This window comes from Ctenopharyngodon idella, chromosome 2 (assembly GCF_019924925.1).
Source record: "Ctenopharyngodon idella isolate HZGC_01 chromosome 2, HZGC01, whole genome shotgun sequence".
In the NCBI taxonomy this organism is placed as follows: Eukaryota; Metazoa; Chordata; class Actinopteri; order Cypriniformes; family Xenocyprididae; genus Ctenopharyngodon; species Ctenopharyngodon idella.
In genome coordinates this window covers 19,431,810-19,457,723 of record NC_067221.1, presented here as the reverse complement: position 1 = coordinate 19,457,723, position 25,914 = coordinate 19,431,810, and the positions used below count along the sequence as shown (strand labels likewise).

General features: G+C 37.1%; 2 protein-coding genes across 2 annotated transcripts in view; one reads left to right on the top strand and one right to left on the bottom strand.

Moving 5' to 3' along the window:
* kcnt2 (potassium channel, subfamily T, member 2) overlaps positions 1-12,968 on the top strand; it is a 31,772-nt gene extending 18,804 nt beyond the window's left edge. Inside the window, exons 18-29 of the mRNA XM_051880742.1 lie at positions 177-384; positions 527-632; positions 932-1,116; positions 1,255-1,326; positions 1,845-1,979; positions 5,078-5,189; positions 5,345-5,446; positions 6,186-6,269; positions 6,388-6,516; positions 8,292-8,571; positions 10,662-10,746; positions 12,416-12,968. Of these exons, the coding sequence (XP_051736702.1) occupies positions 177-384; positions 527-632; positions 932-1,116; positions 1,255-1,326; positions 1,845-1,979; positions 5,078-5,189; positions 5,345-5,446; positions 6,186-6,269; positions 6,388-6,516; positions 8,292-8,571; positions 10,662-10,746; positions 12,416-12,521 (1,604 nt within the window). The 3' untranslated portion in view covers positions 12,522-12,968. The remainder of the gene's footprint in view (positions 1-176; positions 385-526; positions 633-931; positions 1,117-1,254; positions 1,327-1,844; positions 1,980-5,077; positions 5,190-5,344; positions 5,447-6,185; positions 6,270-6,387; positions 6,517-8,291; positions 8,572-10,661; positions 10,747-12,415) is intronic.
* A 5,081-nt stretch (positions 12,969-18,049) lies between these two features.
* cdc73 (cell division cycle 73, Paf1/RNA polymerase II complex component, homolog (S. cerevisiae)) overlaps positions 18,050-25,914 on the bottom strand; it is a 34,219-nt gene continuing 26,354 nt past the window's right edge. Inside the window, exons 11-17 of the mRNA XM_051860544.1 lie at positions 25,755-25,812; positions 25,127-25,162; positions 24,821-24,908; positions 22,508-22,669; positions 20,922-21,022; positions 19,515-19,656; positions 18,050-19,054 (exon numbers count right to left, since the gene is read on the bottom strand). Coding sequence (XP_051716504.1) covers positions 19,018-19,054; positions 19,515-19,656; positions 20,922-21,022; positions 22,508-22,669; positions 24,821-24,908; positions 25,127-25,162; positions 25,755-25,812 — 624 coding nt within the window. The 3' untranslated portion in view covers positions 18,050-19,017. The remainder of the gene's footprint in view (positions 19,055-19,514; positions 19,657-20,921; positions 21,023-22,507; positions 22,670-24,820; positions 24,909-25,126; positions 25,163-25,754; positions 25,813-25,914) is intronic.

The following is a 25,914-nucleotide window of genomic DNA, read 5'->3' as shown; positions in this document are numbered from 1 at the left end:
AAGGTGAATCTTTGAAGAGTATTCTGCCTTCTCTTTTCCATATAATGAAAGTGACTAGGTGTGACCAAAAAAAAAGCACCATAATCTTCCCCTCTGCAAAAACATGTGGATGATAAAGATAATTATGATGTCATTCTGGATTTTTGGCTGAAGGTTTTTGTTTGTATCTCCTCAAGGTACCATGGTCATAGATGTGCAGGAAACAAACATTCCATCCAGTTTAGAACCATCTCTCTCAAATGAAACAAATATATCTGAGACCAGAAGAGCAAACATTCCTGTTATAGAAGTGCCTGATTCACCTTCCTTTCAGACTGGCAATCTGCTCAGCGATCAGTCAAAGAGTCCATGTCAGCCTTTCAGTGGAGATGAATGCAGCAATGGGTAATTTGTTCTTTACCTGAGAGAGAAAATCATCTGTTCGAGAAAGTTGTTTTTAGTTTAATTATATGTAATCACAGAAACATTGAATAATGTCAAGACAGCTGCTATAGTAATGAGATTTCTTTTCTCTTTTTTTTTGTAGTTACGTTAAGGGATATCCCCCAAATTTACCCTACATCGGAAGCTCACTGATACTTTGCCACTTACGGAAAGAGAAAACGCCCAAATGTTGTATGCAGCTGGAAAAGGTAATACATGTCTTGATTACATCTTGGTGGACAAAAATGTAAATCCAAAGTTCGCAACAATAATATGAAGAGTTTACATATATATGCATATGCATATGTGTGTTTTTACTGTATTTTTGATTAAATAAATGCAGCTTTGTTAGCATACAAGACTTCCTTCAATAACATTAAATAATATTTCGATTGGTAGTGTATGTTTTATGAATGTGCTTTAAGTATTCAGTGTGTGCACCTAGGGATCACTGGTTTAATGTTGAATTGTAATATTACATTGCTTAATCATCTTATTGTGATGTCAGTTTTTATCTAAGACCTGCAACCACAAAGACGATGAAGATGTCAAAGCGTACAAGTTGAAGAATAAACTCATCATTGTGTCTGCTGAGACAGCAGGAAATAGCCTGTACAACTTCATCCTCCCATTACGAGCCTCATACAGACCGCAGAATGAACTGTGGCCCATCGTACTGCTCTTGGAAAAGAAGTAAAAAAAATCTTTACATATCACTCTCTTTTAGCTAGTTCATTGAGCTTTGCTAACTCTTTTTCAGTTGCCAATGTCTTGTAGTTATGATGACTGGCACTTCTTCTGTCCTTTTAATAAGAAATGTCTGTCTTTTAGGCCAGATGCAGAATTTCTTGAGACTGTCTGTTGGTTCCCAATGATCTATTACTTGCTTGGATCAATCGACAGGCAAGAAACATTATTATGAAACTAATTAATGTTTGTTTGTATCCTGCCATCAGTTATTTGAGGACAGGAAGGCCTGCTGCTGTACACTGAAAGCCACATTCTTGAGATAACATAAAAACATTGAATTAGCTCAAGACACAACTGAAAATAGAGTGCTGCAGGAACAAGTCTTAAAACCTGGAAACAAATGAACATTTATGAACTAATGATTCTGTTGTCCTGAAGTCAATGGTTTTTTGAATGGGTTTTTTTTGGTTAAATGCCTGAAATAAGGTCTGTGGTGAACACAAACTCAAGATTTTATTCTACGCCACAAAATACATCAGTAATACCCCCTTGTGATTTTAAAGCTTTTACTTAACTTGTTTTTAACAAATGGCTAAATGTGACTACAGAGGCTGTCAGACTTAAAATGTCATCATGCCCAACAGATAAACTTATCTACTTAATAGCCATGTTTTGTTTATACTCAAAGTCTTGCAAACTATTCTAACTTAAACTTTCTAATCTCCTTACAGCTTGGATGACCTGTTGCGTTGTGGCGTCTCATTTGCTGCCAATATGGTGGTTGTTGATAGGGAGAGCACCATGAACGCAAAGGAAGACTATATGGCTGATGCAAAAACCATTGTTAATGTCCAGACCCTGTTCAGGTTAGGAACTGCTTGAGATTTTCTTTGATTTCTCACAAGGTTAATCACTTTATTTAAAATGCCAAAACATCACACTGTTGAATTTCAGCTAGGTTTTATTCATTTGTTTATAAAATATTTAATGTTTTCCAATATTTTCCAAGTTTTTATGTGCAGAATACAGACATGTGCAGTAATAAATACATGTTTTTTAACAAACCCTTGTGATAAAGAAGTACAATTTAGCATACTTAAAAAAATAAATAAAAAAAAACTCTTATGTCTGTGGTGATAGCCTCATGGGCAGCGTGGCAACATACACTATATTGCCAAAAGTATTGGGACACCCCTCCAAATCACTGAATTCAGGTGTTCCAATCACTTCCATGGCCACAGGTGTATAAAATCAAGCACCTAGTCATGCAGACTGCTTCTACAAACGTTTGTGAAAGAATGGGTTGCTCTCAGGAGCTCAGTGAATTCAAGCGTGGTACCGTGATAAGTCCATTCGTGAAATTTCCTCACTACTAAATATTCCAAGGTCAACTGTTAGTGGTATCATAACAAAGTGGGAGCAATTGGGAACAGCAGCAACTCAGTCACGAAGTGGTAGGCGACGTAAAATCACAGAGCAGGGTCAGCGCATGCTGAGGCGCACAGTGCGCAGAAGTCACCAACTTCCTGCAGGAGTCAATAGCTACAGACCTCCAAACTTCATGTGGCCTTCAGATTAGCTCAAGAACAGTGTGTAGAGAGCTTCAGGGAATGGGTTTCCATGGCCGAGCTGCATCCAAGCCTTACATCACCAAGTGCAATGCAAAGCGTCGGATACAGTGGTGTAAAGCCACTGGACTCTAGAGCAGCGGAGACGTGTTCTCTGGAGTGACGAATCACGCTTCTCTGTCTGGCAATCCGATGGATGAGTCTGGGTTTGGCGGTTGCCAGGAGAACGGTACTTGCCTGACTGCATTGTGCCAAGTGTAAAGTTTGGTGGAGGGGGGATTATGGTGTGGGGTTGTTTTTTCAGGGGTTGGGCTTGGCCCCTTAGTTCCAGTGAAAGGAACTCTTAATGCTTCAGCATACCAAGACATTTTGGACAATTTCATGCTCCCAACTTTGTGGGAACAGTTTGGGGATGGTGCCTTCCTGTTCCAACATGACTGCGCACCAGAGCACAAAGCAAGGTCCGTAAAGACATGGATGAGCGAGTTTGGTGTGGAGGAACTTGACTGGCCTGCACAGAGTCCTAACCTCAGCCCGATAGAATACCTTTGGGATGAATTAGAGTGGAGACTGTGAGCCAGGCCTTCTCGCCAACATCACTTCCTGACTTCACAAATGCGCTTTTAGAAGAATGGTCAAAAATTCCCATAAACGCACTCCTAAACCTTGTGGAAAGCCTTCCCAGAAGAGTTGAGGCTGTTAAACCTGCAAAGGGTGGGCCAACTCCATATTAAACTCTACGGATTAAGAATGGGATGTCATTAAAGTTCATGTGCACTTAAAGGCAGGCGTCCCAAAACTTTTGGCAATATAGTATATTGCGGTGTTGCGCTTCAGGCGACCTGAGTTCATGTCTCGGCTCGTGGACCTTTCCCAATCCCGTCCCCCTCTCTTTCTCTCGCTTTGCTTCCTATCTACATACTCTCCTATAATAATAAAAGGCAAAAACGGCAAAAATTAATCTTACAAAAAGAGCTCTTATACAAATAATTTACTTTAAAACTATATACTTAAGTAAGTGCAAACTGAATGCAATGTTTCTGGTATGGTATTTGCACTATTATTTGCAATTAAATTAAAATGTAATATAGTTTAAATTTATATTAAATGCAATTTTTTTAAAACTTAAGAGCGCTTTTTGACCCTAAAGTACATCTTTATGTCAGCTTTGGTTGCAAAATGACGAGGAAACAGATCTAACTGCAGCAATTATAGATTTATTTAACAAAAAATAGATATTATAACGTGATGAGAACAGACCGTGAACTAAAAGAAACACAGCTTAAATACACAGACAAACCAATCAAGGAAATGAATGACAGGTGTAACTGATAATCCAACAATGAAAAGCCATGGAAACAAATTGAAAATCAGGAAACTGAATTAAAACAACTGCAAATACCACCCAAACAGACATATGTGGCAAGCAGGAAAATGCAGAGAGCCGTGAGAACGGGGTGAGGCCTGTGGCGTGATTGATGATGATTGGGTCTCAAGTTTCTCACAGAGGAGCTCCGGGAGCATAAAAGGAGGAGATGACCAGGCCTGGACTATTTATGTTATGTTTTGTTTTATGTGTGCGGCAGTCGTCCGTGAGGTGCTGCCGCTTTTACTTTCATTTTGTTGTTTATTTTGATATATTAAAGTTTGTGAAACATTCGCCGGTTCCTGCCTCCTTCTTGCCTGATCTACATACCGTGTTACAACATAAAACACAGATAAGCCCTTACATCCCCCCCCCATGCAGAAGGGAAGGCCACGCCTCTTATTAACAACAGTAAACATAGTCCAACAAAGGAGGGTGGGATGGGGCTCAGGTGGGGGACACAGAGCAGGCTCAACATGACCACAGTAACCTGGATGGAGCAGACAACAGGAAAAGCCAGGGAGGAGACAACAGCAGTAGAAACCAGGGTGGAATCCCCCGCTGGAATTCCATGCTGAAAGATTTCAGAGATTTAACAAATGACCTTCCAGGTACAAGAACAGACAGACGGCCCTCTTGGTTGACACGGAACAGACAGACATCTCAAGAATGGCCCCCTTGGCCAACGCGGAACAGGCAGAATTCTCAGGATTGGCTCTCTTGGCCAACTCGGAACAGGCAGAAGACGTGGGAGTGGGAGGCAGGGTGGAAACATCACAGACATCACAATAGCTCAGTGCTGAGCGACGAAACGCGGCAGGCTCGGGCTCTTTGTCTGCGGTGGGCTCTGGCTTCACGTCTGTGAACCTGAGAAAATAGTATGTTAGTCAACACAAGATTTGAAGTACAGTACAAGTTCAAGAGCATTTTTAATACATTTAAGCACACTTCTTTTTCACAAGGGCACTTAAGACCTTGTAATTAAATAATTGAAATAGTCACCACTCTCCTGTAAATGACTCGTTTGTAGGCTGTTCTCTGGTCTTAACATCATCACAGAGTTAACTCATCCAGCTAACATGAGATTCATGCAGTTCTGCGCAAAGGACTGTCACTCAGTGGAATTCTCCAAACTGGAGAAGGTGAGCAGACATTCATAACATGCTTTTTTTTCACTCTTATTACATTAAATCAGAAAATAATAATAATAATAATAATAATAATGATTTTGGCCTGATTAAGCTTTTTGGTCCTAACCCTTCTTTTCCATGTTTGTCTTTATGGCTTCATGGAGCAGAAAGAAAGAGAGAAAGGCTCAAACTTATCCTTCATATTTCGCCTGCCTTTTGCAGCTGGTAGGGTGTTCAGCATTAGCATGCTGGACACACTCCTCTACCAGGTAACATCCCTCTACTAAGACAAATAAATGTGCTGCCTGTGCCTGAAATCATTTTTGAATGTTTGCCTGCTAATGCTCACTAGATGGCAACGTGGAGATGAAAATGGCAAGAATGGAGATATAAAAAAAATCTTCATTTGTAAACACTAGACTTCCTCTCAGTTACAGATGGCCATTAGAGTTGAAGTGGAATTTGATTAAACTGTTTTCTTGGATATATATACGTATATACACTACTGTTCAAAATTTTGGGGTCAGTATGATTTACTTTTACTGTTGTTACAAAAGATTTATATTTCAAAAAAATAAAAATAAAAACAAATTCTATTGCTATTTTCTTTTCAACTTTCTGCTATTATGGTTTCCACAAAAATATTAAGCAGTAAAACTGTTTTCAACATGATAATAATAATAAATGTTTCCTGAGCACCAAATCATCATAATCATTTCTGAAGGAACATGTGACACTGCAGACTTCAGCTTTGCATCACAGGAATAAATTACATTTTAAAATGTATTAAAACAGAAAACAGTTATTTTAAATTGTAATAATATTTCAAAATATGAATGTTTTTACCGTATTTTTGATCAAATAAATGCAGCCTTGTAACTCCTTTCAAAAATAGCAAAAAATTGTTCCGACCCCAGACTTTTGAACAGTAGTTTATGGTCTTGCTGCTGGAAATTGTAAATGTTCAAACCTTCAAATTTGTCCATAATTGTTCTTCTTTTGTTTCAGAGTGTTGTGAAGGATTATATGATAACCATCACCAGACTACTTCTTGGACTGGAAACTACACCAAAATCTGGTTACCTGTGTGCTGTAAGTATGACTTTTACAACATTAGCCAGTCCACACATCCTCATTTAAATGACTTCTGTTAAATGCTTTTATTTTATGTTGTTTCATTAGTGTTAAAATGTGGTATGTTACATTTCAGTTGAGTATCACAGAGGAGGACTTGTGCATCCAGACATACGGCACACTGTACCAAGTGCTCTCCTCCACTGTAGGAGACATTCCCATCGGCATCTACAGGACAGAGTCTCAGAAAGTTGAACCTCCCGAGGTTTACGTTCAGTGCAAAACATACTTACACACTTTTAGATCAAGAGAAACAGTTGAAGTGGAACAGAAAGGAAGGAGCCAGCTTTACTTTATACTTAATTATCAGTTATTTTCACCAATTATTATCATTTATACCATGGCCTGTCTGAATAAGCGATTCTGATTGGCTGGAAGGTGTGCATTAAAACCGTTTAATACACAGACATAGTTCCAGTCATTTTAATCATTGTTCTATATTAATGTGCTGCTTTCATTGAAGCAGATGCACGCACACACACACACACATACATAGACTTCACCCCAAAGATGGGAGATCGTGCTGTGCACAGAGGAACAGTCAGGAGGATAGAAACTTGTTGTCAACGCTGCCCCACTAGCTTTGCTACAGAATCGCTAGTACATTTTATTTCTCAGCAACAAGGTGGTAACATCGCTGTTTTTGAAGTAATTAAACTCACAGTTTTATTGTTTTTGAGGAGAGACACTGCACAAACACAGGTAATTCCCACACTCATCTCTCTCTCTTGAGATTTATTCAAATAAATGCTATAATCAGTGGTGGAAATGGCCGAAATTTACTGGGGGTGACTCTAGTTTATATTTTTAAACCTTAGATGCAGAAAATCCCACTATATTTATGAATAAAATTTGAATAGCGTTTGGAGGCTATTACATGGATAAAAGATGGAAATCCTCTACATTTTAAACTGGAACTCCGTCCCCTCCTTGAAATTCACTCCCTGGACTTCCCTTTGCCTCCACATTGTGCATTAAAATAATTTAATGCACAGCTAGCCATGGATTATCCCTTACATAAGTAATAATTATCATGCAAATAACTCAATTTGCAATAACACAAATGTCAACATCGTTTTATCAGTGGATTTACCATAGACTTCAAATTTAACAGGTAACTAGTGAAATGTTTATATCCTGAGTAGTTTTAGCACTTTACTCGTGTACACTATAGAGTGGAACAACTTTTCAACGGCGTTGTATTTTTTCCATTTATTTCTCCCATAGGGATTTCAAATAAGTCTTTGTTAAAACGTTATAAGCCATGAACCAATCCAACCAGCTATGGGATGAATCATCACATTACAAACTTTAATTTGAAGCAAGAAGTATTTGAAATTTGAAAATAATAGCATACAAGACTGTCTATTTAATGGCTTTAGTGACAGAAAGAACTACAATCCCATGAAGCACTTCGAACAGCATAATCGAATTAAAAACTATGAAGAAATATAAAACAACTCATTTAAAAATGTTGATTATATAAATATAAAAACAATATATTATAGGTTTATTGCAAAATATGCATATATATATATAAAAATTATTTTGTATTTTGAGAGTATAGGGAGAACGACACGCTTATGTCATTCGCAGTGCTTCATGGGAGTGGGCGGAGCTAATGAGATCTTTTGGTGTGTTGCACTTGTTTCGACTGATTGGTGGAATTATCTGTACAGCATAATGGCTAAATTTCCACAAAAATATTGAGCAGCATGAAAACTTAACATTCAGAAAATTTAGGGGCTGGCTCAGGATCAAACATTAGTAATTTCGTTTTTTTCTCATAATTTAAAATTAAATTTGTAACTGATAACAAGTGAATATTTACATAAAACAATTTGTGTAAAAGTTTGTTAAAAAGAAAAACTTTTTTTTTTTTTTTTTTTAAATATTCCTTTTGAAAAGTAAAAAAACATGCAATAACAGGGCTGTTTTTTAACTTACCCATTTTAAAACAGTCTTGTTTTTTGTTCTTAGACTCCACAATCCCAAACATCAGACAGAATGTCAGTCTTTGAAGAGGAGGAGCAACCTCAGGTTCTTCAGTGTGAATTACCAGACAATGTACAGACTCATTCTCTGCGTCGAAGGAGCCTGCAGTGGGCTTCGAATCTTCTGGGGCCATGGCACGCGGATCGTGATGCGGACAGATTGAGCCAGCAGCGGGGCATCCTGCTCTCATGCTCAGAGAGGCAGGAGCTTACTGAGCTGGTCAAGAAGCGCATGAAAAACCTGGGGCTCTCCACACGGGGATTCGGTGAGACACCGTCTTATGAGTCGAATTTCACAGTGAAATCATGCAGAAAGATTTAGGAAGTTTCTTCGCATTATTTGAAGTGAAATTTTTTATTTGATGTGATTTTAAGAGCTGTGTAACCAGGGTGCACAATTAACATTTTGCCACACACTAATAATAAGTGCCAATGGCAGCAGAATGATTTATTTTTGCATAATTTCATTTCAAAATATCAAGCTAAGTAATATTTATTTTAAACTAAGATAGCACAAGCACTTTTAAATAATGAAACAATAGATACAGTGGGTATGGAAAGTATTCAGACCCCCTTAAATTTTTCACTCTTTGTTATATTGCAGCCATTTGCTAAAATCATTTAAGTTCATTTTTTTTCCTCATTAATGTATACACAGCACCCCATATTGACAGAAAAACACAGAATTTTTTTGGACATTTTTGCAGATTTATTAAAAAAGAAAAACTGAAATATCACATGGTCCTAAGTATTCAGACCCTTTGCTCAGTATTTAGTAGAAGCACCCTTTTGATCTAATACAGCCATGAGTCTTTTTGGGAAAGATGCAACAAGTTTTTCACACCTGGATTTGGGGATCCTCTGCCATTCCTCCTTGCAGATCCTCTCCAGTTGTGTCAGGTTGGATGGTAAACGTTGGTGGACAGCCATTTTTAGGTCTCTCCAGAGATGCTCAATTGGGTTTAAGTCAGGGCTCTGGCTGGGCCATTCAAGAACAGTCACAGAGTTGTTGTGAAGCCACTCCTTCGTTATTTTAGCTGTGTGCTTAGGGTCATTGTCTTGTTGGAAGGTAAACCTTCGGCCCAGTCTGAGGTCCTGAGCACTCTGGAGAAGGTTTTCGTCCAGGATATCCCTGTACTTGGCCGCATTCATCTTTCCCTCGATTGCAACCAGTCGTCCTGTCCCTGAGGCTGAAAAACACCCCCACAGCATGATGCTGCCACCACCATGCTTCACTGTTGGGACTGTATTGGACAGGTGATGAGCAGTGCCTGTTTTTCTCCACACATACTGCTTAGAATTAAGGCCAAAAAGTTCTATCTTGGTCTCATCAGACCAGAGAATCTTATTTCTCACCATCTTGGAGTCCTCCATGCGGGCTTTCATGTGTCTTGCACTGAGGAGAGGCTTCCGTCGGGCCACTCTGCCATAAAGCCCCGACTGGTGGAGGGCTGCAGTAATGGTTGACTTTCTACAACTTTCTCCCATCTCCCGACTTCATCTCTGGAGCTCAGCCACAGTGATCTTTGGGTTCTTCTTCACCTCTCTCACCAAGGCTCTTCTCCCCCGATAGCTCAGTTTGGCCGGACGGCCAGCTCTAGGAAGGGTTCTGGTCATCCCAAACGTCTTCCATTTAAGGATTATGGAGGCCACTGTGCTCTTAGGAACCTTAAGTGCAGCAGAATTTTTTTTGTAACCTTGGCCAGATCTGTGCCTTGCCACAATTCTGTCTCTGAGCTCTTCAGGCAGCTCCTTTGACCTCATGATTCTCATTTGCTCTGACATGCACTGTGAGCTGTAAGGTCTTATATAGACAGGTGTGTGGCTTTCCTAATCAAGTCCAGTCAGTATAATCAAACACAGCTGGACTCAAATGAAGGTGTAGAACCATCTCAAGAATGATCAGAAGAAATGGACAGCACCTGAGTTAAATATATGAGTGTCACAGCAAAGGGTCTGAATACTTAGGACCATGTGATATTTCAGTTTTTCTTTTTTAATAAATCTGCAAAAATGTCAACAATTCTGTGTTTTTCTGTCAATATGGGGTGCTGTGTGTACATTAATGAGGAAAAAAAATGAACTTAAATGATTTTAGCAAATGGCTGCAATATAACAAAGAGTGAAAAATTTAAGGGGGTCTGAATACTTTCCGTACCCACTGTATATTGTCCAAAATAAGATGCTTTGATATTTTGTATATAATGCGGTGACATTCAGATTTTTTTAAATATTGATTTGATTTTATACCTCAAATTTTCAGTTGAGTGGCTCTTTACTACTAGGACAGGGTTCTGCAGAATAACACATTCTGATGACTGAAGTGACTAACATTAACATTTGTTTCTCAATCCAGATGAGCTGAATATTTACCAGAGTAGCCACTCTTATGTCTTAATCAACCCGTCACCAGATACAAAGCTGGAGCTAAATGACATTGTGTAAGTGAAGCTAAATCTTTTGCACTTAATAGGGAAGTTACATCAAATTCAAAAGAAAAATCTAAAAAATTTGATTTTTTTTTTTTTTTTTATAGACTTGCATATATTTTGTTTTGCGTTGTAACTGACACCATGTTTTAAAATTATAATAAATATGCTGCCTGGCCAAAAAAAGTCACCACCTGAATTGAGCTTTCATTGGAAAATTTTACTGCAATGATTAATATGTTTTAGCTGGCAACAAGATATTTAACCCTAAATGATGCAGTGCGTAGCTTCTCATTTCTAAACATTTCAGAGGATTCAAATTATTGGCCTGCATCGAGCAAAGAAAACAATAAGAGATTGGAGATTGATGAAACTACTAAAATTGGGTTATAAACTGTCTAACGCATTGTTAAAATCTGGAAGGACAGTGGTGAACCATCATATTCGAGGAAGAAATGTGGTCGAATCTTGAATGAAAAACAGCTGTGTAATCTTAAGAAAACCATCAGTGAGGCTAATCGGGGGAAAAAAGGCTTCACAATTTGCTAGGGTGCATAAAGATTGGACTCTGGAGCAATTGAAAAAGGTCATGTGGTCTGATGAGTCCAGATTTACCCTGTTCCAGAGTGAAGGGCACATCAGGGTAAGAAGAGAGGCAGATGAAGTGATGCACCCATCATGCCTAGTGCCTACTGTACAAGCCTGTGGGGGCAGTGTTATGATCCGGGGTTGCTTCAGTTGGTCAGGTCTAGGTTCAGCAGTTATGTGCCCAAAAATGAGGTCAGCTGACTTACCTGAATATACTAAATGAACAAGTTTTTCTATGAATGGATTTTTTCTACCCTGATGGCATGGTCAAATTCTAAGATGACAATGCCAGGATTCATTGGGCTCAGATTATGAAAGAGTGGTTCAGGGAGCATGAGTCATCATTTTCACACATGGATTGGTCACCACAGAGTCTAGAGTCCTTAACCTCATTGAGAATCTTTGGCATGTGCCGGAAAGACTTTACGCAGCGGTCAGACTCTTCCATCATCAATACAAGATCGTGGCGAAAAAAATGAATGGAACTCTAATGCAACTACTGCAAATAAATGTTGTGACATTGCATAAGCTTATCAAAAAAACAATTAAATCAAAAGGCGATCCAATGAAATATTAAAGTGTGTGACTTTTTTTTGGCCAGGAAGTGTAAAGTGTTTTTTTTACACTGAGAATTTGGCGGGGATTTGCTTAAAGGTGCAGTAAGTGATTTCTGAGAAACGCTGTTGATATTTGCCCCTACCCAAAAGTATCTTGATAGCTCTGCCCCCAAATTCATAAATACACTGAGGCATGAGTGGACACGCCCCTTACTGCTGATTGGCTACAAGTGTGTTTTGGTGCTCGGTCCGATCCACTTTCAACAGCGTTTCTCAGAAATTGCTTACTGCACCTTTAATTGTGACGAAAACAAGGTCACTATAGAAATCTTGAAAAAAAATGGTCTTAATGGCATTTTATTTAAAAATTTCTTGTATAAATAATAAAAGTTTATTTTCTATAATTTCTTTCTGTTGGTTTTAAGATACAATATGACCTAGTGATCTATAATTCTGCGATCCATTTCTTGAGATTCACCCTAATTGTAGTACCTTATACATGTTGCTGTGTGTTTATGTATTTTTTCTTTTTTCAGGTACATAATCCGTAAAGATCCTTTCTCACTAGAGCTGAACGATACTGACAACACTAAAAACATCATGAGGAGCGGTACACAAATAAGAGAGAGCAATCAACTCTGAATAAAGATCACACTCACAACAGCTGTTTACTTACACTGTGATATTAGTAATGCTTGCTCTTTAACATAATTTAAGATCTGAAAGCCATTTCTAACTAGCTGCAAAACTTTAATGTATTGTCTATACATGGCTCAGAATAATGCACTTCTCATTCACGTTTTTGCTTTATCATATTTATTCCTGTCATTATATTCCCACTGACATGTGGTCCAACATCACAGAAAGTGATCTTTCTATGTCTAGCTGGAAGTCACATTAGGCATCTGCTGGATTCCTGCCAGACTCGTGTTAACACTTAGTAATGCATGTAGTAATGCATGGATCTGCATTTTCTCACTTCTCATTTAAAATGACAACATAATGACAATGTAATTGTAATTAACCCATAAAGAAATATTTACCAACAAAAATACTGGATGTCAACAATCATTTAATTAAAAGAATATTTCACCCAAAAATGCAAATTCATGCAATGTCATTATTTACTTGCTCATATGCTGTTATTGATCTGTGAAACAAAAAAAAGAGAATTTTGCACTTACAGATTCAGCCAAGAGCCAGATTTAGTTCGAGTAATCTCTTTAATAATTTAATAAATGTTTGCAAAACATTACTTATGCATGTTATCAAACACTTACACTTGCTAACATGAAAATAATTGATGTCCGTCATTAACAATAGAAAATGATGAGCTGATTTCTTTTATTAATAGACAACAAGAAAGGAACCAACAATCACTACAACAGTAGTTGTTTCTATCCTCCCATTTTTATGTGCATTTTGGGATATCACATATAAAAGGCTGAATGAAAACAAAAAGATGTGCATCAGTTCTAAAAATGTGCATAAAAAAAGGTTGGGTTTGGTGTGACAGCTGAAGCCACAGGCTGTGCGGATCTCCCGAGTCTTTCATTTTGCTGACGTGCATCAGTTCCTCTTTGAAGCTACATAAACTGATTAAATGACTAGTGGCAGGAGGCATCATGAGGCTGATTTTTTAAGATGCAGATAACCACTAACTGTGTGCAGGAAATGTTTAATGAGAGGAGTGTGTGAGGTGTTCCGGACTAAACTGATCTATTCCTGTCATAATATACACAGACAGTAAAGAAGATTTGGGTTTTGCCACACTGTTCATGGATTAATTTAACAGCTCTCACAGATATCAGGGTTCTCAACTCTGGCCCTCAAAGCTTTCCTGCAGTTTAGCTCCAAAACTGATCAAAATCACCTGCCTGTAGCTTTCTAGTAATCTTGAAGACCTTATTTAACTTGTTCAGGTGTGTTTGATTAGAGATGGAGCTAAACTCTGCAGGAAAGTGGATCTCGAGGGCCAGACTTGAGAATCCTTGTATTAAGACAAAGTAATTTGCATTACTTATTTAAAAAAAGTAACTCGGATATTTTGTAAATGTAAAAATAACGCATTACTTGAAAAAAGTAATCTGATTACGTAACTCACATTACTTGTTGGTCCGGTTTCACAGACAGGGCTTAGCCTAAGCCAGGATTAGGCCTTAGTTCAATTAGGATATTTAAGTAGCTTTTATAAATGTACACTAGAAAAAAAAGAAAGAAAGAAAAAAACACTACTGGTGTACATCTCGAGACAAAACAATGGCACTGACATATTTTAAGATATGTCAGTGCAAGTTGCTTTCAGTTAAAACAGTACCAGACTAAAACGCATGTTTGAGCTATCTTAAGCCTTGTCTGTGAAACCGGAGGTAATGTGTTACCCTCAAACATTGTTCAGGACCACTTGATAAATACACAATGGTGTGTTGGATCAGGGTTGGATCTGAACTCTGCAGGTAGGTAGATCTCCAGGAACAGGATTGGGCACCCCTGCACTAGACTTCGAGCACAAAATTTCTACAGACACTGCACCGGTAGCAAAATGTCACATTCTGCGTCATCTTTTTAATTAAAAAAGAAAAAATCAACATATAATACATCAAAAATGTAAAAATATGCAATATTCTCATCTTTACAGCAATGCTGCAATCATCCAGATTTAAAGTTTGCGTTCTTTTAATTCAGCTAAAAGGTCATGCTGTGGCATATCAATCTTCTATTGGTCACACATCTTCACATGATACGAATTCATAGCTCAGAGTTCACCAAACCTGAAATTTGGAAGGCAGCCAAACGAGCTTGCGTTTCCTGTCTCCTACATTCGCATGCATATGAATGTAAGTCAATGGAACATTGAGTGTAGTGTGACCTGGCCTTTACACCAAGGCTGTGTTCATTAGCATATTTTTTTCTGCAATGTGCAGGATAAAATCCTGTGGAAACCCATTTCTGCTTGGTAAGCCAAGGCGATGGCATCCACTATCCAGTGGGCCATCCTCTGCTTGGAGACAGCCTTTCCCTTCTGCTGGTCTCCGTAGCAGGCAAAGAGCTGCTCTGATGTCCTGAAGCTTTGAGTTCGGTCCACGTACAGTCGCAGAGCGTGGACGGGATAGAGCAAAGCTAGGTCTGGGTGTGCCTCCTCCAGGGGTGGCGGCATTTACAGAGTGCGCCATAAAGCACCACCCAGCACAGCTTTCAGAGGTTCACTCGTGCATGTTGTTAACACCTTTTCACTGGCAGCTGCAAATTCTTAGAAAGTTGATCATGTAATTTTCAGGCAAAAGAGTTCATTTGCAAAAACAGATAATTCAGTTTTTATTAATTCTCACAAATCATGTTTTTATTGTGCATTCCAAGTAATATGAATCAAACTGCAGTTGGGTTGTTTTGATTAAGTAATAATAACTCCAAAAAATACAGGTAACTTACAAAATTAAAGTTCATTGAAAGTATGTTTTTTATATATAGTTTGTTTCTTAGCAAAAGCAGATAACTCCCAACAGTCGTAACGGCTAACTTAATCACGTGCTCACCTCTCAGCCTATCGTGTAATGGCAGTGACATCAGTCGCAACATTCCCTAGTCTGCCTTCTCTTAAAAAATACATTTTTATCAAGCTAAAATATACATATAGTTCCCAACGAAAGTACTGTTTAGTGTAAAACATGCTGAAGATTAGTAAACAGACTGTCGATTAATTAAATGATTAGCTAATTCCCCACAAAAGCTGTTTAATCAGCATAGACATCCATTCAAAAAACAGCCTCTGGTCTCCTTCCCGTACCGCCAGGGGCGGGGCGTTAGCATTAGCCGTTACGCTTTTTTTTGGCAAAAGGTTGCAGGCTTGCCTTCCAGTGGCTTTAGTTGAGTGCACTCATTCAATTCCACAATGCACCGCAATAACGAGTGTACAACTGATGCACGCTCGGCGGCTAGAGAATACCCATAATGCACTGTGAGAGTCGCGCGCTGAATGAATTCCCGCGTCTCGCCAGGAGATGGCGCCCGCAGCTGAATCAATCATCCATTAATTTTCCAAACCGCGCTGGTCCAGCATTATCATACAGGTATAAATCCCTTTTTAATTAATCATTAAATCGTTTAAAAGGTTTGAACATGCTAGTTCAACATAAATATTCATTACTACTGGAGCTGCCAGTTTGCTACATTTCAAAAGATTATTAAACAGCAGCACAAACTATGCGAAATCGGCAGCCCTTCCGGTGCACTGTGTCCGAATTCACTCACTCCTTCAAGTGGACTATATTAGTGGAGTAATGTAGGGAATAGTGAATGAGGGTATAGGGGGCGATTTCGAACACAGCAATGAACTCGCGATGCCTTGACAGTGGACAATACCGGCTTTTCTGACTAAACGGATTTGTTTATTGTTCAGAAAGTGCTATATGTGGAGAATAACGCACAGCAGTTAGTTCATTTTTTTTTTTTTTAAAGTGGCGTTTATCGGTTTTTTTTTTTTTTTTTTGCAAATGAACTCTTCGATTGTTAAAGACTTCCGTAACTGAAAGAACTCATACTGATGAGTGTCAAGGGCATATTAGTTTGGCCGTGTATGTGTAGGGATAAGCAGCTGTATGCTACTGATATTATTTAAAGGGCTGGACAACTAGTTTCATTTATCAAGTGTTTCGCTTTTCTTTTAAGGAAAGTCAGTTCACTGTTGCCATATTTGCAACAATTCCAGGCAGCTATTTTGGGCATGCAAGACCAACTTGAAATGGGAAATAACGAAATCTCAAAATCTTACTTTGGTCTTAAAGTACTGTTTCCATGGTAGCGCTATGTCCAATCTCAAGTGTTAATGAAGTTTTCAAATGATTCCTAGCTTATGATTACTAAAAATGAGATCCTGACAGTTAACAGGCTATAAAAAGCGCATATTTCAGGTTGGTCCTGCCAATGCTCATGTGGAGTCCTAAAGTCCCATTACACTGACTTCCATGGGGTCCAGAGCTTAACAGCAGCTGCAGTGATGTGACGACTTTACTAATTTAGAAAGCAGGACATATTCCACCATATTTTGCAATGCAGTTTCTCAATTTCTTAAGGGGAGACACTACAGGCAAAAACACTGTTTTTTCAGGCACCTGTCAATTTTGAGATTTTGCACTTTTTGGCTTTTCAGTGTTTTTTCAGACTGGTGGAAAGAAAACATCCAAAATACATTTTTAAGTGTATATCTTTAAGCACTTTATCTATTTGCGTCTATAGATTTCAATTACAGTAAATATCTTTAAAGGCCGTTTTCTCAAAATGAGTTTTTTTCTCCTGCTCTGAGTCAGAAATCTCCACTTCAGTAGAACTTATATACACCAAACTTTACAGTTTTATTCCTATCTATATTCTGAAGGCTTTTACAGAGGGATTTGTTGATATATCATTCCTATCCTGAGTTATAGGTCCTTTTCCTCAAAAAAACATGGCAAAAATAGATTTTTTAAGGCTATTGTCAGTATTCTCTAATTTACCAAAGCACAAAATAAGATATCCAGAATCCCCTCTGTAAAAGCCCTTTCATCTAATATGTCAACAAATAGAACCAAGAATTTTAAACCTGGACCTTTCCAATTTCCAGATTTTGTTTTTGGAAATGTATGCAAATGAGCGTATATTTAAGTATATAAGGCCTCATTTGCATATTAAAACATAAATTTACACAAAACTTGTAATACATTTTTTTCTTATGTTTATGCCAGTAATAAACTGGAGAAGTTTCACAGTGATATCTTCTAATTTAAAAAAAAAATCCCTATTCACCTGTAGTGTCTCGCCTAAGTAATACAAGTGAAGTGTCTAAATGCGGTCTTTGATTTTGCCCGCAAAATTTCACCAATCAACGGTAAATGTGACCTCACATGTAGAACATTCATCTCTAAAACGGTAAACCTCAAATAGAAATGTATGACTAGTAATAAGTATAGATTTTAAGTATATTGTAACACCACATCTACAACGTGCGTGACCGTTGTTGAGTTGTGCCACAACAGCTTGAGGCCATTTACACTTTAACGTGAAAGATCCAAATCCATTTTTACTGTTGTCGGAAGTGGCGCAGATTATGTCAGAAATAGTTTACTGTCGGCGATGCATCCAGTGTAGACAGTGTATCACAGGCTCTTTTGAAACAGAGGAAATGATATGCATCACCATTTGTTTATACTTTTTAATATTTTTTTTTAATAATAATCCACATTCAACTGAAATGTTTAAAAACAAACATTACTTTCAAATGCATTTATACAAAAACCAACCAACCAACCAACCATCAAAAAAAACAAAAACAAAAAAAAACAAAACAAAAATCCTTGTACCCTTGTAGATAACTGACTTTGCCTTATGTAAGCAAATGCATTTTCCATTTCAAAAATAGCAGTTAGACTCAAGCAGAACTTGGTTTCTGGGTAAAATGAACAAAAATTTTCAATATACTGCAGAATTTCAGAGCATATTGACCATGAACAATCTGAAGCACAGATTATATATAACTGTAGCATTTTCAAAATTTATAGCCTGCGGTCTTGTTGGTTTTTAACAAGGGCATCTCACCCTAAACCAGACCTTCTTCTAATCTGACTTTTATTTACCATTTGCATTTGTGCAGTGAACATCAATGCACTACTCTACACTTCATAGAACAGAAGGCAGAAAAAAGCCACAAAAAAAAAAGAAAGAAACAAAGTGAATCGATTATTACAAGAGCTTTTAGATGTAGCAGTCATTTTATTCATATCAGCGAGTCACCATTTTTAATGGTTCTTCATTACCAGCTCACATTTTTACAAAAAAATAGAGAAAAAAACATCAAATATCTCCTTTTGAATCTGCCTTGATTACCAACTGCTTTACAATTGAAAAATACAAATCTACTGAGAAAACATGACAAGGACCAACCCAAACATCCAAATGTCCTCTCGCCCACCCTGACCGGTTCATCTACGGGTGGAGGAAGAGACTACAAATCATACTGGTGTCAGCAGAAGGTGAAGCAGATTGAAATACAAAGTGCTTTCAGGGAGCCTGAGAGGAACGTGGGTCTAGAAGTCCATCTTGACAGGTCTCTGGAAGGAGGGAAGATCTCGACGCCCTTGATAAGCTGACAGGTGAAAGGCCAGTGGTCTCAGAACCTCAGATGGGACTTGTGTTTGACCATGTATCTGTAGGGAAGATGTAGGGATAATGAGCTATGTAATTCCATTGAAATTATTATTAGGGCTGAACGATACAAAGTTTCATTTCTCAAGCACTTAATTAGCCAGATAATCTAAAAATTGATTTCAGTTCAAAAGTTTATTATGAATCTAACAAAAACTTCAAAAGACACTATGCAACAATCAAAGATGCCCATCTGATGCACGTTTACAAACCCACAACTCAATTGAAAAAAAAAAAAAAATTATAAATTGATGTGGACTGTAGGTCAGAGAAACAAATAAAATATATAAAAAATTAACTTTTAAAGTAATGCAATGATTTACACTACTGTTCAAAAGTTATAAATCTTTATCACGGTTTCCACAAATATTAAGCAGCTCAACTGCTGAACATCGATGATGTTTCATTTTTAAAGGTAGGTGAAAGGACATCAATTGATGGACATATTGATGTAATCCTGACCTGTCCAGCGTTTCCCAGAAGCGGAGGAAGACAGGCCGGTCCAAGTGTCGTTTGTGGTGGCTCAGCTCCAGCACGGTCACATCCCACTTCTGTACATTTGGGTCCATCCGTGCCTCATCGTACTTAAGGTGAAAGGCTCGGACTAAAACAATAGCATGACATAAAACACTCTCTAGTACATAACCAATGTGGTGTATTGTACAGGAATTGCTCTTTCATGAACACCAGATTCAAGGATGATTTAAAGCACCTTTTATTTTACATCAAGCACAATAAAGACAATAAAGGTGGATTTGTTACTGCCAATCTGGACAGTATCAAAGACATACTGTCCCTGGGTCTATCATTATTGCAGTAATATTAACATTTCATGCTGGTTTAAGTTCTTTTTTTTATGAATGATTAATGATTAGTGTCTTGATTAAAACATTAGAGAGAAAATTAGAACGTTATATACATAGATTTTAATGCATGGCATTGTTAGGCATTAAATATTCAGAAACATTTCTTAAATCGCCTGTACACGGTATCTGCAGGGTTTTTAAAAATTATATTTAAACCATTTTTTAAGACCAGCACAAATAAAATTAACAAAAATAAGTTTTATAAAATTACAAATTAAATATTTATAAAAAACCTGCATTTCAGCTTTTAAACCACTTTTTAAGAAAAGATGCGAGTCGAAATGATTACATAGGCGTATATAAATTTAAAATACGATTAGATAATTATATAGACATTATTATTCTACAAATTGTTTATCAATCCACTGGTTAACATTTACAAAACCACGTGTACGCTGTGTAAAAATATGGTTTGATAGTTGCATTGGTCTGAACAAAACCAGCAGATGCGGTGAATGAAAATGCAAATTCAATCTCTGGCAGTAGATGGCACTCAAGGAAAAGCAGAAATATACTGGTTTCCCCAGTTACCTCTGTAAACAAAGCAGAGCTGCGCTTATTAACTACTTTATGCACACTTTTTACTGCATTATTTGTTGGAATTTTGATTAACCACTTTTTAAGTAGCTCAATACTGAGCCAAGCATCATTATCGAGCTAGTTAAATAGCTCCACGCTTCTGACACGTTCATCATGCAGGCCTGCCTGCATGTGATCACGATCCATCCACTCGCGCTAGATTTTTTCAGGTTTCTCTCTTTCCCCCAACAAGTAGTGCTTTGTCATTTAGCTTTGGCAGAGCATAAAGGCCAATTTTGTAACAGCACCATGCTACTCTAACCAAATGTTGTTCTTGTTCAATTCAAGCACTTTCAAGGACCTATGTTTGTTTTCACAGACTTTCCAGTCCTTGAGACCATGTGTGTGAAATTCAAGTACTTTCAAATAAGCATGTGAACCCTGATTATAAATAATGTGTTGTGTTTCCCCAGTCCAAACTCACTTTTGGCAAATATATCCACAGGAGATCCATCAGGCAGAAGCCATGGCCAACCCTTAAACTGCCAGGCAGGACCCTGGACGAAGACAGCCACTACACGATCCCTGTGAACAAACAACAGTCTCAAATCGATTCTTAAATCCTGATATCAATCTTTTAGTCTATGCTACTTTTAGGGATGTGCGCAACAAATAATTTCATTAACATTTAAATGGAAATAAATTTTGCATCCGACTAGACGACTAGTCTAACCCAACCCCCCACCCCCCAAATGCAGTCCATTTGAAATAGATTACTTAGTCTATGAACAGTCAAATCCCATACTGAGTGCCGCTAAAAACAGGTCAGATACTTGCAATGTGCTTGCCTTGCTTTATGATTATAGACATTTATTCAAATCAACTGAATCAATAAGCAGTGCAAGACCAATAAGTTCAAACCTAATAGTCTATTATAAACAAATTCCCTCAAATAAAAGTTAGTCCACATAAGTTAAGCACGTTAAGGTAACCACTCGCATGTCCGGGTTTGAATGCGCTTCTTGTGTATGAAAAGTATCTGTACACATGATAGGATGTTAATTGTTAGGATCTTAATATAGCAACTATAGGAACTACTGCTGAAGTAAACAACTAATATTTCCAAGTCGACTAGAAGCAGCAGTTTCGTTTAATTGACTAGATGAATAGTCTCACACATCCCTAGCTATTTTCAGATGAGGCATGAACAAAACTTCAAACAATCTGTGCCTCCCATCCAATAAATTACAATAAGCTTTATATTTCACTACTTTTGATATGAACAGGAATTTTGGTATTAATCACTTGTTAAGATTTTATTATGAAATTTTAACAAATGTCATTTGACATTTTACTGTGGCGTGAAATTGAGCGAATGTGAACCGATCATCTCTTCCTCTTTACTGCTAGTTACAGCAACAAATAAACCTACAAGAAAATCAGAAGGTATTTTTGAAGAAACAGTACAACTTACTGAAATGTATCACGTCTCATGTAATCTCTCAATTAGTGTCTCAACCGTGAAAAAGAAATCAATACAACAGCTTGTAAACAGTGTCACGTAAAGACTTTAACCTCAGGAAAGCCATTCAATGACCCTAGCTCGATAGTTAGCTAGAAAAAATAACTAGGAGCATTTTGCTAAATATATGCACTATTACATTATTTTTTACTTAACCTGTTAGTGATGTCTGATTTCATGAGATTTGTTTAAATAGATTAAAACAATTTATTACAGCTACCGTTTTAATGTTTAGATTTAAATAAATTAGACTGCCTTTTCTGGCCTAAATTGTTTGTATACAACTTAATATTTAATAGAGTGTATATTGAGTGTATTAAATTTGATTAAATCAATTATTGAATCTTTTTTTTTTGGGGGGGGCTAAATGAAAACTTGAATTTCTGCATTTCTGTAAAAATTCATTTGGTGCATCAGTATTCATGTTTAGGAAAGGATCTATTATCAACAATGTCCAAAAATGAACCCAGTTAAATCCTGTTGATTTAACATATGGTGCTCCTAAAATTAAAAGCACTGCTTCTAGATATTGTGAAAGACAGGCTCACCAGTCCTGTGGGGCCAATTTGAGCGGCTGATCGATCACTCTGTAGGGTACAGTGACACTGAGCGTGGCACCGCCTGGCTGAACCTGATCTTTACGTCTCTGCAGAAGAACCTCGTTGTCCCTCTGGATGCCCTGTTTCTTCTTATCATCTGATGTGACAAATCTGTCAAGTAAAACAATTCCAACAGTGATATAAAATACATTTTACCCATTTACATTTGCAACTACACGTTTAACTTCAGTGGTTTTCTTAGATTATCTGGTCGACCGCAACAGTCACTGGCAAGGCATGATTGACTGCTATTTGCGAAAATTACTACGTTTACATGCACCCTTATAATGCGATTATAATGAGCTTTAGACAATTTTGCAATTAAACTTTACCTCATACTTCAAACAAATTGATTGCTTATACATCAAAATGTTTTTCACATTCAAATGGATTAGTTTTACGATAACATGGTAGCACTTTACAATAAGGTTCATTAGTTAAGTTTGTTCATGTTACTTCACAGTGCATTAACTAATGTTAACAAATACAACTATTGATTTTAATAATGTATTAATAAATGTTGAAATTAACATTAACAAAACTGAATAAACGCTGTAGAAGTGCAGTTCATTATTAGTTCATGTTAACTAATGTAGTTAACTAATGAACCTTATTGTAATTTTTACCATGATCTCATGAACTTTTTGAAGCGTCCAAGTTTCAGTTGTGTCTATGGAGGGACAGAAAGCTCTCAGATTTCATCAGTAAGATCCTCATTTGCATTCCGAAGATGAACGGAAGTCTTACAGATTTGGAACGATATGAGGGCGAGTAATGACAGAATTTTAATTTTTGGGTGAACTAACCTTTCTAGTGTTTGTAGATGGACACTCTTGTAATTTTGTAACTAAGAATAAAAGTATTTTTAATTTACACAGTGAAGACTACGCAGTTTTTTTTTTTTTTTTGAACATTTGTTTACTTTATCCACCTTATTCCTACGCCCCATGAAGCTTTGCGCGAATTATGGGTGTAACTTCCGTTAAGCTGTAAAGTCAGTGAAAGCCTCGCTCTATGAACGCAATACGTTTTATTTTTAAATTGGGTACAATGAGATGACATTATTCTACTCACCCTTCAACCAACGTACATTAAAAGGACATTTAAAAGTGTAAAAGTATCAACAAGGTACTTTCAACAGGCCATGAAAAAACTATTCTTTCCACAGCAATAAAGGATGGGTTAAATATAACTATAGTGACATATATATTTTGTAATATACGTTGCCTTAATAAAAAATGTTCATGAACTTCAGCATTGCGTGATACTATTTCAAAGTGATTTCCATCATTTTTACAGATAATAAATTGTATTTACCTGTGAAAACAAACCTCGAAAGAGACGTGAGGCTTTGAGGAGAAAAACGAGAGATTCTTCATGCATTCCAGTGAATTATTAATGGCATATGTCGTAAATTATATCGGGAGAACAGACCACAAATGTGCAGTATATGTTGTCCTTTTTCATACTTTTAAAGCGGTATGCAAAGGGACAAAAGAAAATCACGAGGATAGAAAGCAACGACTGAAAAGAGCTCTTGCCATAGATATTCTTGTTATAACATGTTATGTTAAAATACCAAGCCTTACGTTATTCTCATGATGTCTGAAAATAAAACATGAACGAAAAATTGACAGCTCATTCAGTCAAACTGACGGATAAGCTTTATTTGTAGGGCAACCTTATGATTTGAAACGATTCATTTTTAAATGGAAGTACCCCAAACCGGAAGTGGAACCCATAATTCAAAACGCAGTAGGCTAGTCAGGAATAAGGTGGATACAATTTATGTAGTATTTCTTATTTCTAGTGCTTGAAGTTTTCCAGGTATGCATATTTGATCTGTGTCTTTGTTCTATTGTAGTTTTTATCTCTGGCTGTTTACTTGTCTTCAGTAAGCCGGAGTGAACTTTTTTTTTTTTTTTTTAACTTGTTAGTTAGGCTAGTATTTTGCATGAGTAAACATACTGCCAACAAAGTCAGCTGGATCAGATGAACCGCTGGCCTTTTTTCATATGCACCCTGGTGTTTTGACTGGTTTGACCTGGTTAATCTTTCATTGCCAGTGGGATCTGTCACTTCATGTTTTTTTTTAAGAATAGTTTCATGTCCATTTTGATTGAAAACATTTGTAATACTCCAACAAGAATGAGGGACGTTTGTTTTTTGTTAAAAATGATTTAAATTCAACAGCCCTAATTTAACTTCTTAATGTAGATTAACTTAACTTTCCTATGAATCAAGCATCTAATCAGCACTTACTTGAGGTCCTGTAAGAGATCCTTGGCGTTGAGCATTGTGATTAAAGATGTTGTGGCAGCAGGAATGATGATAATGGGAGTTCTAGAACCTGGGATAAACAAATCCACCAACTGAATTTTTTGTTAAACAAACTAGCTCTCAGCAAAGAAATTCAAGTTTTTAAAAAGAACAATTTACTATAAAAAAAAAAAAAAAAAATTAATCACATACAGGTGTAAAAACAATTTGATAAAGACTAAATTATTAAAACATGGTTTGTTCAAAATAGTACATTTCCTTTCATCATCCACGTTGTTAAACACATACCTTTCTTTTGGTTGGGAGGGGGTCTGGCTTGAGAGACTAAAGTAAAAAAACAAATATGGACAAATTTTTATTTCTGGCCAGAAAATGTGAAATAATTTATGCACATGCTACAACTATGAACATTTGTAACATTAGATAAACAGTATCAGGTTCAACATTTCAGATGTGCATCTAAAATGATTGTGTGTGAAAATTTGTGCTTTGTGTTGTCATCTCAAATTTAAAAGAGTGAATTGATCCTTTAACACACCTCACATATCAGACTGCAAGTACCTAATCTCTGGAATCTTTCAGTGAATTGCTTTACTCGGGTGATTAGATGGATGATTTTTTTCTAGATTTTTAGTAAAAGGAATAGTTCCCCCAAAAATGAAAATGAACATACTTACGGTCGTTGCCAAAAGCCAGTAATTATAGTTTATAAAGTTTTAAATATGGATATTTTTATTACAAAAACCCATTGCTTTGCTTCAGAAGGCATTTATTAAACCACTGGAGTATTATGGATTACTTTTATGATGGATGCACTTTTTGGAGCTTCAAAAACTCAGCCACTATTCAATGCATTACAAAAATGGTCAAAGATTATGCAAAATATTTCTTTAATCTTAAAGGAGTTCTTCCATACCTGGTCTGGGAACAGGCTGCATGGCTGGTGTTTGGGCCTTTCTAGCAGATGCTCCTTCCTACACACACACACACACACACACACACACACACAAAGAGGAAAAAAAAGAGAGAAAATGCACATGAACGCAATGGTAAGTTAGATTAATTTAAATTAATCT